At 42.1% G+C, this 13,023-nt stretch overlaps 1 protein-coding gene across 3 annotated transcripts in view; it reads right to left on the bottom strand.

Moving 5' to 3' along the window:
- Positions 1–733: 733 nt before the first annotated feature.
- LOC126215255 (fasciclin-1) overlaps positions 734–13,023 on the bottom strand; it is a 662,934-nt gene continuing 650,644 nt past the window's right edge. For all 3 annotated transcript variants that reach the window (XM_049941931.1, XM_049941930.1, XM_049941929.1), the window contains 2 exons: positions 10,531–10,763; positions 734–4,210 (listed from right to left, as the gene is read on the bottom strand). In XM_049941931.1, the coding sequence (XP_049797888.1) occupies positions 10,546–10,763 (218 nt within the window). In that variant the 3' untranslated portion in view covers positions 734–4,210; positions 10,531–10,545. The remainder of the gene's footprint in view (positions 4,211–10,530; positions 10,764–13,023) is intronic.

Consider the following 13,023-nt stretch of genomic DNA (forward strand, 5'->3'; position numbering starts at 1 on the left):
ACTGAAACCTGGACAATTTTTCAATCTCCCTTATGTGCCTGTTGACTGGCCAGTGCAGATCTACCCTGATTGTTTGTATACCATTGAGGGTTGACCACTATCGTATTAACATTTTTACACTTACAAATTGCTTTCTTCAGTCCTCATATATTACTGTTTTAGTACTAATGGGTACTGGAAACTCTTACCTCCACTACCGTAGTTGCCTCGTCTCTTTTGAGATCTTCTTTCCTTTTTGTCTCTTTGTATCTAAAACATCGTTTCCTTTTTGCCTAAGTACTTCCAGTAAATTAATGCGCCTTACATAGATTATAGTATAATCCTATTTATTCACTGTATCCTGAACTTAAGTCGATCTGGGATACCTTCGTATTCTCAAATAAATTGTTATAACCTACGTTTCTGATTTCCTACATGAGACCTCCCTTTTCTCGTGCAGTTTGCTCCATATTTTTACTTATCGTATAATTAGTGCGCGATCTACAAATTTCGGTGTACTCGAACAGCATTCCATTATAGTAATTGCTGTCTGATGCGCAGGGATCTGAAATCACTCTTTCTTTGACATACCTTGTGATCAATGTTTTGTCTAGTGAGCATACAAGCGGAGAGAAGTGTAAAATTTATCACAGTGCAAGTTTCACGAGAGCTCAGCCAGTGACGAGTGGGAAGTACGTGGGGATAGAAGGATCGGGGAGAAGACCCTATCTGCCATAAACATTCCAAGTCTGGCTTGTGTGTCAAGTTTCACTTTATTTTGGTCCATTAATTTTTAGTTTACACAATTACAGGTAAAGTTACGTGACCTCAAACTAACCCTCAGCGAAACAGCACAGTGCCCACCGTCACGAGTGTCCGAGTTGGCAGATTAAAAACAGCTCGCATTTCAGTCTGTGGCTTCCGTCACGCAACAGCAGACATCTCCAGGTTACTGGAAAAAAATTAACAGCAGCAAACACTGACCTGACTGAGAGTTTATGGTAAGTAGATACATTTGCTGTTGTCTTTCAGTAAGCACAACCAAGCTACGTGAATACTGAGAGCAGCTTTGAAAGCTTAATTACAATTACACTTTTATTGACTTGCACAAAAATGAGGTTCTCTGCCCCTGATACAGAAGAGCAACAGTTTTATGATACAATTTTTCCACATTTTTATTGACAGTACAGTTTTTTAAAACTGCTAGTAATTAATCAATAATATGAAATAAATATTGCTAAATTTTGTGTCAGAGTTTGTAAGCTGTATTTGGGCATACAATTTGTACTTAATCAGAGCATACAATGAGATTCACAATCAGATCAAAATACTAATCACTTTGGTGTCACACTAACATACATACACAAAGTCCATAAATAAAAACTCCATTATAATCCACTGGGAAACAATATTTATTTAAAGTAACCCACGAGATTTTTCGTAAACCTGACTCTAAAACTTATGAATACATTTTCTGAAGCTGAGCAAACATTTTTGAAGTATCCACAACTTCAGATGTTGGCTTCCAGTTAACACCTGGAGCCACGTTGCTCGGCTATAATTAGTTTGGATTGTGATGGCAGTCCGGTTCTAATAGCTCTGTTCATTAACTGCCATTCTTATTGCCGACACATTTATCTCGGGCTTATATTTAAATTGTAATGATAATGTGTACAGGAGCGGTATTACTAAAAATTAATTGAACCTTTTTATTTTTGAACGCAGCTTATTTACTCGCATTTGTCTAAATAGTTTCTCTCGTACATGTCGAGTACAATCTTGCTTACGGCATTATTTAAAATCTGAGTTTTAATAAGTGAACTGTTTGACAAACAGAGTTAGAGAATCTTTACGTTCTATACCACGAGTGTGCCTCAGAAATTCTTCTCAAAGAAACAGTCGGAAGGAGACTGAGACAGGTTGCCATTTGCTCGCTCGCAAGTAGTCACGACACACGGCAGCAGTCTCTCGCACCTTACTACCCACGACACAGAGCATTAGAGCGCACGACAGGCTCGGAGACTGACGTGCTGACACACCGACATTCTACGCGGCAGCAGTAGCGCCGTAAACACCGAGCAAATTAAACTTTGGGACACAGTATGCATTTACAAATGTACATATACGCATTAGTTCAAAATATATTAATGTGGCTCCAGTGTTGAGATGTAATCCTTTTAAATGATACAGTTATTCACCCGTATCTGTTGTAATCGTGAAAGATAAAACTGTATATTTAACAACTGCAATTCACTCCCTTAAAATAAAGTATATTAGAGTGAGAGTACTTTGTTCTCAAAAATTATTTCTTCTTTCTAAACCTTTCACTATGCATTTTTAAAAGATTTACAATCTGTCAGGGATACAGACTTAACACATATTTTGGCAGATCAGTTTTCTGGTAGGTGAAAATTTCTTTGACTACTCGAGGAAACTTGGCCGTGTGCAGTTTAAAGTAAGTAATCGCTAGCTAATCGGCACCTCGAAAGAAAAGGATGCCCGAGCTCGACGTCTGACGAGAAAGGAGTTTCCTGCCAGTACAGAATTGCAGACGGGGCAAATCGTTGCCACGAGCTCTCGTGACGCGGCTCGAGGAAACCTCTCTTCCCGGTATCCTCCTGTATTGTTATTGGTCTCCGGGAGGATAAGAAAATGAGTTTAAAAACATTTTAGGGCATCCTGCCACTATGATATGTGCACGTTCTACAGCAAAACCAGGCCCAAGTCTGAAGCTTTCTACGGAAAACATCTGCTACTCTGGTCACCAGAAGCTGCCTGGCTACGTTCTGGCAGGACGCTCTTCCTACGGGTCAGAATTTGACGCAATACCCTGCACGTGTTTACTAAATCTATCGCGATAGGGAAACGGTGTGGGTTAGTGCCGTACGTGGAGTGTGTGCTAAGTTGAGGGTGTATTTATTTTCTTCTTATTGTCTCTAGAACAAAATCCAGATTTACGAGATGCACAAATATTGGCTATCACAATACTAACAAAAAAGATTCTTTTTCTGTTATTAAAATGTGTTAACGTGTGAATCTCTCAGAATTCGATATTTTGAGCAAGGTGTATCCTGCACAAATATGTTACAGTTATTGCCTAAAATATTCTTTGCATTACATTTAATTCTGCAGCACTAACCCTTGTACTTTTGAGATATGAAAAAGTAATTCCCATCTGATTATCATCTTTAGCATTACAAAGAGGCAGCTATAGTAATCTTACTCACAGCTTTGACAATATCACTTTATTCCTGTCTACATAGCACTGTTTTCTTAGCCTACAATGATAAATAACCTCTGAGACAATAGACTTTATCTTTGAAATAAAATCTAAAGCATACTCTGAACACTTACACCTACAAATCAATTCAGATGACTCTTTGTCAGTTCTTTTTAGGAAATGCACACAAAATTAGTTCATAACTTTAAAACAAAGCCACATGTTTTCACTCAATTCAAAGATTGCATATACGTATAGGTTTCCTTTACTGATTTTAGGAATCCAGTGGTAGATTTTACGCGCTACGTGTCGGACCCGACTTCAAATAAATGGCGTTTCAGCTGACCTTACACTGAAGTCTCTTAATGGACTAGATGTACACTGCAACAGAGCCTACTTCAGCATAAGATACCATTATTTCACTTTTTGAACACACAGATTAAAAAAAGAAAATAACTCCATAAATAGATTAGGTTACATCCCCAAACGGATTGTTTGTATGACTGAATATATCTAGTAAGGAATGTGGAATGGAATTCAGAATTGGAAAATCTGTTATGCCTATAAAATATTGAGGATTACCTAACAAGGAGATTAAAGGAATGACAAAAATTTGAGGTCGCGTTAAGAGACGACGGGTCCTCTACTCGAGAGAGCAGCAGACCGGAACTGAGAGTGAACTTCTGTCGGTGTGTCACGTGGGATCGTCTCACAGTCACAACACGACAGGCTAACAGTAGACAGAAATTCTAAGGAGAACACAATACAGTCTACACGAGTGACACGTAATAGTCCACAGTGTGCCCGAGAAGCCGGAACGCAGTCTGTCAGTTCGGCACGCGCAGACGACTGCGTCCGCCCGTCTCTGTGGCGGCGGTCCCGTCCCGTCGCACCGACACGGTCACACTGTTCACTTCGCTGTTCTCGGGCAGTCTGCGTCTGGCACGGAGCCAGAAACGGGCGGCGTCTCTACTCTGGAATGAGGAGATCCCAGTTGGCACTACCCGGCCTCTGAAATATAGAACCGATTGTGTGGAGTAATTACAGTAATGCATACCTCACATTAAAATAAAATGTTTAAGACTTAGTCAAAGAGCAAGGGTACAATGCCTTCAGTGTCAAAGAATTAGATAATTATTATTATTATTATTATTATTATTATTATTATTATTATTATTATTATTTTGAGCTTTTCCTCATTACAGAGGCTTATCTCCAACATAATAATTTACTTGGAAATTACAATACAAACAAAACTTAAACTATATTTTCAAAATATTCCTCCAGGTCTATCGATCTTGTGTGTCCTCTTCCTCTGCGCCCATTCTCCTTATTGTGCGCTGTACATTTTGGAGCCAGGTGGTCGTAGGTCATCCTCTTCTTCTTCTCCGGTTCCCACTCCAGTATCAATTTTGGCATTCTCGTTTTCTCCATTCGTTGTACATGCCCGTACCGGTGTAATTTCTTCCTATCCATTACGTCATATATTCTTTCTTTTATTTCCATTCTCCTTATTATTTCGGTGTTCCTTATCTTTTCTTTCCTGGAGATTCTTGCCAATCTTCTCCAAAAGTCCATCTCTAGAGCCTGTAATTTTTTAATGTGCTTCATGTTAATTGTCCAGGTCTCCATTCCATACAGAACCACACTCTCTAATATGGATTTGTATATTAATTTTTTAGTTCTGCTCATTACATTCCTGCTCCATAAGACCGAGTTAAGCATCCCAATGACACTCTGTCCGCTACTAATTCTTTTATTGATTTCTGACTCTGATTTTCCCTCAATTTCTAAAATGGATCCCAAATAACACAAAGTATTTATCTTTTTGATTTTCTTTCCTTCAATGTATAGCTCATCTGAATCATTACTCGAGTATTCTGTTTTTTGGTAATTAATCTTCAAACCCCAAGTTTTGTATGCTACTGCTAGTTGATTGCACATATAGTTAGCATCCTCCCCATCTTGTGCTACGACTACTTGATCATCGGCAAACAATAAATGATGTAGGTAAACTCCATCTCTTATTTCTAATCCCATACTATTACATTTACGAGACCATATACTAAGGCTAATATCTATATAGATTTTAAATAATGATGGTGACACGGGACAGCCCTGTAAAAGGCCTTGGCTTGTTCTAAATTGGTCAATTATCTAAATTGTGACGGGAAATTTGGGATCGAGCCATATTTTCAACTGTCACAACATATTCGTTACTTTTCAGATTCAGCTTATCTGAATAGTTTGCACCGATATCATTTCACTGCATTTAATTCATTTCCTAAATCGAGGAAAATAATCAATTTTTGAAAATTAACATACGCGGTGTCCCACTCGAACCTCCCTGATTTCGAGGACCCAGGAGGGAAAAACCACAGTACCTATGACAATGAAAGATGCACCACATTGTAGACCATCTCAAAGAATTTATATTCCCGCGTCAGAGCGTCAGAAGTGCCAAGTACCGTCGCCAGAGTGCAGCACGGTCGCACGAAGTGAAAACGGCGACTCCACAGCAGTGTGCGCAAGCAACAGTGCGGTTTGCAGAAGCAAAATCGTCGATTACTGTGCAAAGAAATTATTGTCGTGTGTATGAATGTGATCCACCTGATGTGAAAACATTTAGGAATGATATACGAAGTTTCTGGCAACAGCAAGTGTTCTGAAACGTTCTGGTGGTGCACATTACGGAGTTTCAGAAGAGACAGTGGAGGACATCAACAAACGTTTTTCAGAAGCCCACGTAAGTCACTTCGTCAAGCATCTAGTGAACTCGATGTACCTAGATGACATTGTGTTGTGTAGTTCACCAGTGTCTTACAAAGTGCAAATTCTGCGACACGTGACGTCCAACGACAAACCACGCCGACGACAATTTGCTGCGGATATGCTGCAGCGTACTGATATGGATGCCAGCTTCCTGGAAAGATGTTTATTCTCAGATGAGGCAACCTGTCATCTATCAGAAAGGGTTTGTAGGCATAATATTCAGATTTGGGGTTCACAAAATCCACACGATGTCATTAAACGTGTTCGTGATAGCCCTAAACTAAACGTCTGGTGTGGGCAAATGCGGGACAGGATTGTTGGACCGTTCCTCTTTGCAGAACAAACAGTGAACGGTTCAGTGTATCTGGACACGCTGGAGTAGTTTGTGTACCCTCAGATACAAGACTTGCAACCCAACACCATTCTCCAACGAGACGGAGCTCCGCCGCATCGGTCGACGACTGTTCACAAGTTCCCAGATAGGAAATTTCCCAATCGTCAGATCGGACGCGGAGGACCCACTGCCCGGCCACCGCGTTCACCTGACATTACGCCACTCCATTTCTTTGTGCTGGGATTTGTGAAAGACCGCGTGTACGCGGCCAAAGTGGACGATATTCCTACGTTATGACATCGTATCGCTAATGCGATTGCAACAATAACAGAGGAAATGTTCCAAACAACTTGGCAAGAAACTGAATATAGACTCGATATTCTTCATACTACAAATGGTTCAAATGTAGAGGTGTATTGTTAATAAATAAATAAATTCTTTGAGATGCTCTACAATGTGGTGCACTTTCCATTGTCATATCTACTGTGCTTTTGTGTCCTGGGTCTTCGAAATCAGGGAGGTTTGAGTGGGACACCCTTTATTTGGATAGATAAAAGACGTACTCGCCGAGTTGCGGAAGAACAACACACGTATAAAAAGTATTAAACAGGGTAGGAAAAGACAGATTGCTACTTACTGTAAAGAAGAAATGTTGAGTTGCAGACAGGCATACTTAAAAGACACTTATGTAGAGCTTTCAGCCACAGCCTTCATCAGACACACACACACACACACACACACACACACACACACACACAAAAGTAAGAACACCTCAGAAGTATGGCTGCCAACTCCAGCATCTTAGGCTGGAATGTGACTATCACGTGATATGCAAGCAGCCATGTGGAGGCAGCAGAGAAGTGGAAGGGGAACGGATAGTAGTGGTACAGACGGGCAGGAAGACGACGACGTCTGGTGGAGTGTGCGGGGATTAGAATGCCACCGAGTGCAGCATCGAGAGGTTGTGGAGTAACGGAGCAAAAATTGAGAGGAGTGTGGCGAGTGCATCGGCAGGGGGGGGTGGGAGACGAGAACCGGGAGAAGGTGACGGGATGGAGGGAGTCGAAACTGTCACGCAGAGGGCGTGGAGACGGTAGGTTACCGTAGGCCGAGGCCGGTAAAACTTCGGGTAACTCCCGACTGCGCCGTTCGGAAAAGCAGGTGGCGGAGGGTAGGATCCGGATGGCTCAGGTAGTGAAGCGGCCACCGAAATCGAGCACACTACGTTACCCACATTTGTGCCGAGGGTCGGTCTACTCCGTTCTCGGCCACAGTCTGACGGCGGCCGTCCGCCCCGGCGGACGGTCGGTCGACAGTCGCACCGGTGCCAAAAGCCGTGCGGTGGTCGCAGTGGAACTACCGTAGGGCAGACGGCCGTCCTCTGACGGGGTAGTACGAGCTCGTGTCGGGACCGGAATAAGAAGTGCGGGGCGGACGGATAGGGCAGGTATCGCATGCGGGTCTCCCGCGGGGATACGATTCTCGCGGCGAGAGGGTGCGTCCGGAAGCGGCACCGGGACGCAGTACGACACCGTGGAAGTCGGGTGGGCGACAGGACGCTACTTTACAAGAGTTGGGAAGAATCTCGGGGGACGGCGACAAGTAACGAGAGCCCCGGCAGAGGGTGCGGTTCGGTCGTCCCGGTCCGGGACGGTAGTGGGTGACGGAGGGGACACTCCTCCGCCGTGGTTCTCGGGGACAGTGCCCGTACGTGAAGGTCTGGGCGAGAACTTCGGCATAATAGGCGAGGGAGTTTTCGTCACCGTGATACGCAATCACCGGGTGGCCTCGGTGTACGGGAAGGAGTTTCCGGTGCGAAGTGCGGGTACTCTCGGCGGTCGGTGCGTTTAATGTGGAGGCGGGAGGGATGTGGCACGCAGGGGTGCGGAGGACCAGGTGATGTGGGTGTGCGGCTGTGAAGGAACGGAGGTACGGTGTCTCGGCCCTGAGTACAGACTGTGAAGATATCGTCAGTGAACCTGAACCAGACTAGGGGTCAGGTTTTTTGGGAGGCTAGAAAGTTCGCCTCTAGATGGCCCGTAAACAGGTTGCCACAGGAAAGTGCCCGACTGTTTTAACCCCCTGTCTCCTACACATCTGCCCCATTCTCATCTCCCACCCTCTTTGTGTCCTGCCGACACTGCTACCCCTTCTCCGCCCACTCCAGATTGATGCTTGCGTTCCGAGTGACAGATGCATTCTGTCCTGGGCTGCTGGAGTTGGCTGTCACGTGCATAAAGAGTGTGTGTGTGTGTGTGTGTGTGTGTGTGTGTGTGTGTGTGTGGTTTTTTTCTCTTTCTGACAAAGTCTGTGGCTGAAAGTTAGTCACGTGCATAAAGAGAGAGAGTGTGTGTGTGTGTGTGTGTGTGTGTGTGTGTGTGTGTGTGTGTGTGTGTGTGTGTGGTTTTTTTCTCTTTCTGACAAAGTCTGTGGCTGAAAGTTAATGTGTAAGTGTCTTTTAACTGTGCCTGTCTGCAACTTAATGTGTAAGTATGTGTCTCTCTTTTCCGTACACTATTGATATTCCAATCTGGAGTTTCCACTGTTTAGATATATAAAACTTCAACAGAAGAGGAGGAGGACTGAAAGCAGACAAATTTTGGGCTTCAATGCTAACCTCAACAAAAGGTACCAACTCTTTTGTGAGAGAAACTCCATAAAACGCACTGGTGCATTTCGGTGATCTGTGGCGGCAGTCTGACGACGTCATGACCCGACCGACACGCAGTTTTGCTTGCCGTTCTCGTTCAATTCTGAAAAGCGATTGAGCCTCTGACAGTGTCTCCGGCATTAGGAGATGAAACGTGCCTTACAGTACGGCCTAATGACTGCATGACTAAACCACAAATGTAGACACACTGACTGAAACAACCTACACTGTACGATTTAAGTATTATAACTGCATATATGCTCGACTATTTTTAAATACGCTATCTTTTACACGACTTTTGAGAAGGGAGTAAATACTGAAATGAGCTTACAGTTCTCGATATCTATTCTTCTCCCTTTCTTAAACGGCACGTACTCTAATCTATGCGAGAAGATACCTTGTGAAAGTGCCTCGAATATATGGCCGAGTATAGTAGCTGTATTGGGAGGATGTGCTTTTATATTTTGCTTAAAACATTACGAACCTCGGGAGGATTTTTTCAATTAAGAGAGTTAATTAATTTCCGATTTCCGTGGAAGAATTTGGAGTAATTTTGAATCGACTAAATGCTCGCAGTACCTATTGTCACATATATGGCGAGAATTTTCCTTTCGAACTGACTGTATAGAATTTTTTAGTTTACAAAGTGATTCTTGAAGAGTCTACAATCTATTTGGTGTCACGGTCTATTTGGTATTATCTTTAATTACTACATCATCTCGTTGACCGACAGACTTTTGCATTTCCCTTCTGATTCTGCTCCTGACTGTTTCGATTTTTATTTTCAGATTTATTAATCTCTGACATTATAAGTGAGCTTTTCGACTATACCATTCTTCTTAGTAAAAAGTTATATATTCTGTAATTTGAAAGCAGTTGCACATCTGTTCTCATCCGTCCATTTTGTATACGCACGTCTTTCTGCTATGTTATCCTTTCTTAATATCTACTGCTTTTACACACAAATGGCACCATACTTCACATTCACTGGGAGACATCCGATAAAGGTTGAAATGCATTAAATTTGTAATTTACGTTGCCTCGTACACCTAATTCCAGCTGACGCTTTGCAGTTTCCTTCGAGGTAACTGTCGTGACTTAATAAATTTTATAATGCTTCCATTAGAGGAATCTTTACAGGGTCTGACGACGACACCTGTCGTAAACTAAAAGTACTAATTCTATCTCCCGCTTCAAATAAAATGGCAGATCATTAACGTAAAGGTCTGCGACTAAAGCCTGCAGAACCTCTCTCCAGTTTCTTTCCGTGACGTCCCGATGTGAATTACTTCGACAGTCTGATGTAGCTTCCTGTATCTGGGTTCTTAAATGAGAACTAAAGTGAGCATACTCAAACACTGAATTTCACAAAATGTCACTCTTTGACTCAGATTTCATTAGTGACTCATCCAGATTCCTCACAGAAAGGTAGCTGCTGATATTACAACATTCAACAATTTTGTTACCCGTTCAGTGAAATAGCAGACTCGGCAAAGTGGCAAACTGAGTCGAATATGCCAAAATGTAAGTGTCTTCTTTTTTTTAGTCCACTACACTCTGTCGAGTCGTACGTACCTCGCCGAGTGCCCACTAGTGCAGCAACCACCGGACGGTGGCGAGCACGAGGAGGTGAGCGGACGCGACGACCGCGAAGGACGCGACCTGCCGGCCGGCTCCGTCCGGGCCGCCCACGACGATGTCGCCCTCTTTCATGAAGACGTAATCCATTACGTGTATGATGCCGTTCGTGCACTCCACGTCTGGCCGGAAGATGTGGATCCACTCGCCCTGCCACTCCACGTAGTAACCTGCAGGAAGCACAGAGTAAAGACACGGTGTGCACTGTCGTGACATCGTCTAAACATTTTGATTTTAAATTCGCACCTGAAGGTATTTCACTTGTAATTATCGTATGTGAAAACAAGAGTCGTAGGAGCAGCTTTTGTGACGGGGGAGGTCAGGTGGTAGGAAACTCGGCCGTTCTGAGCAATTTACTAGTGACAGTGAAGTATGTTTTCATCTTACAAACTGTGGCAACAGCTCATCTCGACAAATTCTGTGAAATGCTGCTGTGTTTGCAGTGTGGGCTCCTCGTTTTGCTCTTTTTCCTTCTTCTGTGAATAATGTTTTTGATTTCTTAGCTTTTCAGCATATATATCTTTCTGAATTTAGTATTTACTTTAAAAAAAAATAAATAATAATATAGGTCTCAATTTCTGTTATTTGAGTTAAAGTTAGTCCCTTTTTTGTGGAAATACTGGAACTTATGTTTAGTTCTGTACTCACTCATTCTTCATTTTCTTAGCTTTGCTGTTGGCACCAATTTTTGAGTATATATTGGTATATTATAATCACCTACATATGTCATCTGTTTTGCATTAATTGTTTCTCTTGAGATTCTTTTTTCTAGTATTATAGTACAACGTGTTTCGGAGGATGATTGCAACCTTTTGCAGAATGCGTATCACTTTAAGTTTTTTTCCCCCTTTCTGTCAATTATTCCCCATCTTTTCACTGTGTTGCTATTTCCTTTTATAGGTCCACTTACAACCTGTTTCCTTTTCCTTCCTGGCTAGGAATACTTTCATCCATAACATTTTCCCTCTGATACTGCTTCACTCTGTTGTTCCTTATCTTGTGCTGCTGCTTTGTAAATCCATCTTGAACTCAGCATCTTAATGACTGAGATCTGTTTGGTTATTCTGTTGTCATCAATTCCATACAAATGACCAAATTTCTTCTAGGTGTCTCTGCTATGCTTCCTATATTCCAAGAGCTTGGCAGTATTTTGATTCCAATTCTTATTTCCTACATTACTAGTTCACAGAGCTTATATTTTAATTCTAGCTAACCACTGGCACGAGAGTCACTGATGATCCGCAGTCCCCAAATATTTGACGTTTTCCTTTTTTTATAATTAAATAATACTTCTCACTAAAAATTATGGAGATTTTTGAAGCTTTTAGTTAGTTCTATAGAGACTGTTAAAACTGTTTTGCTGCCTAGCATCTCCAGACTTTGCCTTCCACTACCACATTTGTTAAACTTCCTGAAAGTATAGCAGAATTGCCATCAAATGCCGAGCAATTTACTTTGAAAACTTTGTTTTTTCTTGTCAGTATTACTGCTGATATTTTATGTTCTGGTAATTTTCCATTTGCCCCTGATTATGGTGTAAGAGGATTGGAGATGAACTATCCCATTGTGTTACATCTATATTTACATCAAGAAGTTTTGGAACACTTCATTTAACTTCCTTTTCTTCTTCATCATTTTTTTAAGAGCCCTCAGGTAAGGTACAACAAAAACTCTGGCACTGTAGAACAACTCCAAACTAAAACAGGATGTCTTCATTGTAATAGAATAGATAACAATCAACATAGCTGTCAGTACATTCTTCAAAGATGTAAGAAATGAAACTCAATGTGCAACGAACTTTTCCTTTTTCCTAGATATCTCGCTCATTTTTATTTTTCTGAGGAAAGAGAAGAAATCATTTATTTGCATAGTTAGGTGGCTGTGAATTTACTTTTTCTTTCAAAATTCAAGAATGTTGTTTTGTTTTAACTGCAATTCAGTTCTAAAGTATTATTTTTCTCATTTGTTGTTAGCTGGGGCAAAGACACCTCTCCCATTATCCTGTTAAATTTCCAAGTGTCATATTAATAAAATATTTGTATAAATAAATTTTTAAAATCTCTAGTGCCTAACCAAATTTTGCTTATTCGATTTTTATATCGCTTTTGGTAAGAATATATTAATTTACGTCTGGCACGTCGTACACCTCCGTAAGTGAGTGGTCGGTGGGGCTGACTGCCGTGTGACAGAGCCACGCTCGACTCCCCACAGTGGGAGGTCTGGACAGGGGTGCGTTCAGCCTCGTGCTGCCAGTCGTGGAGCCACTCGACCGAGTAGTTGCGGCTCCAGGTGACAAAAACTGGCAATAGCCAGGAGAGCAGGGTGTCGACCCGAGCCCCCCGTCCCCTCCCTCCCCGTCAGTACTACATTAGACGGTGCCACTGTCAGAGGATGACATGTAGATGGAGTTTACTTTTATGTTTACATTTA

Source organism: Schistocerca nitens, chromosome 12 (assembly GCF_023898315.1).
Source record: "Schistocerca nitens isolate TAMUIC-IGC-003100 chromosome 12, iqSchNite1.1, whole genome shotgun sequence".
Classification (NCBI taxonomy): domain Eukaryota; kingdom Metazoa; phylum Arthropoda; class Insecta; order Orthoptera; family Acrididae; genus Schistocerca; species Schistocerca nitens.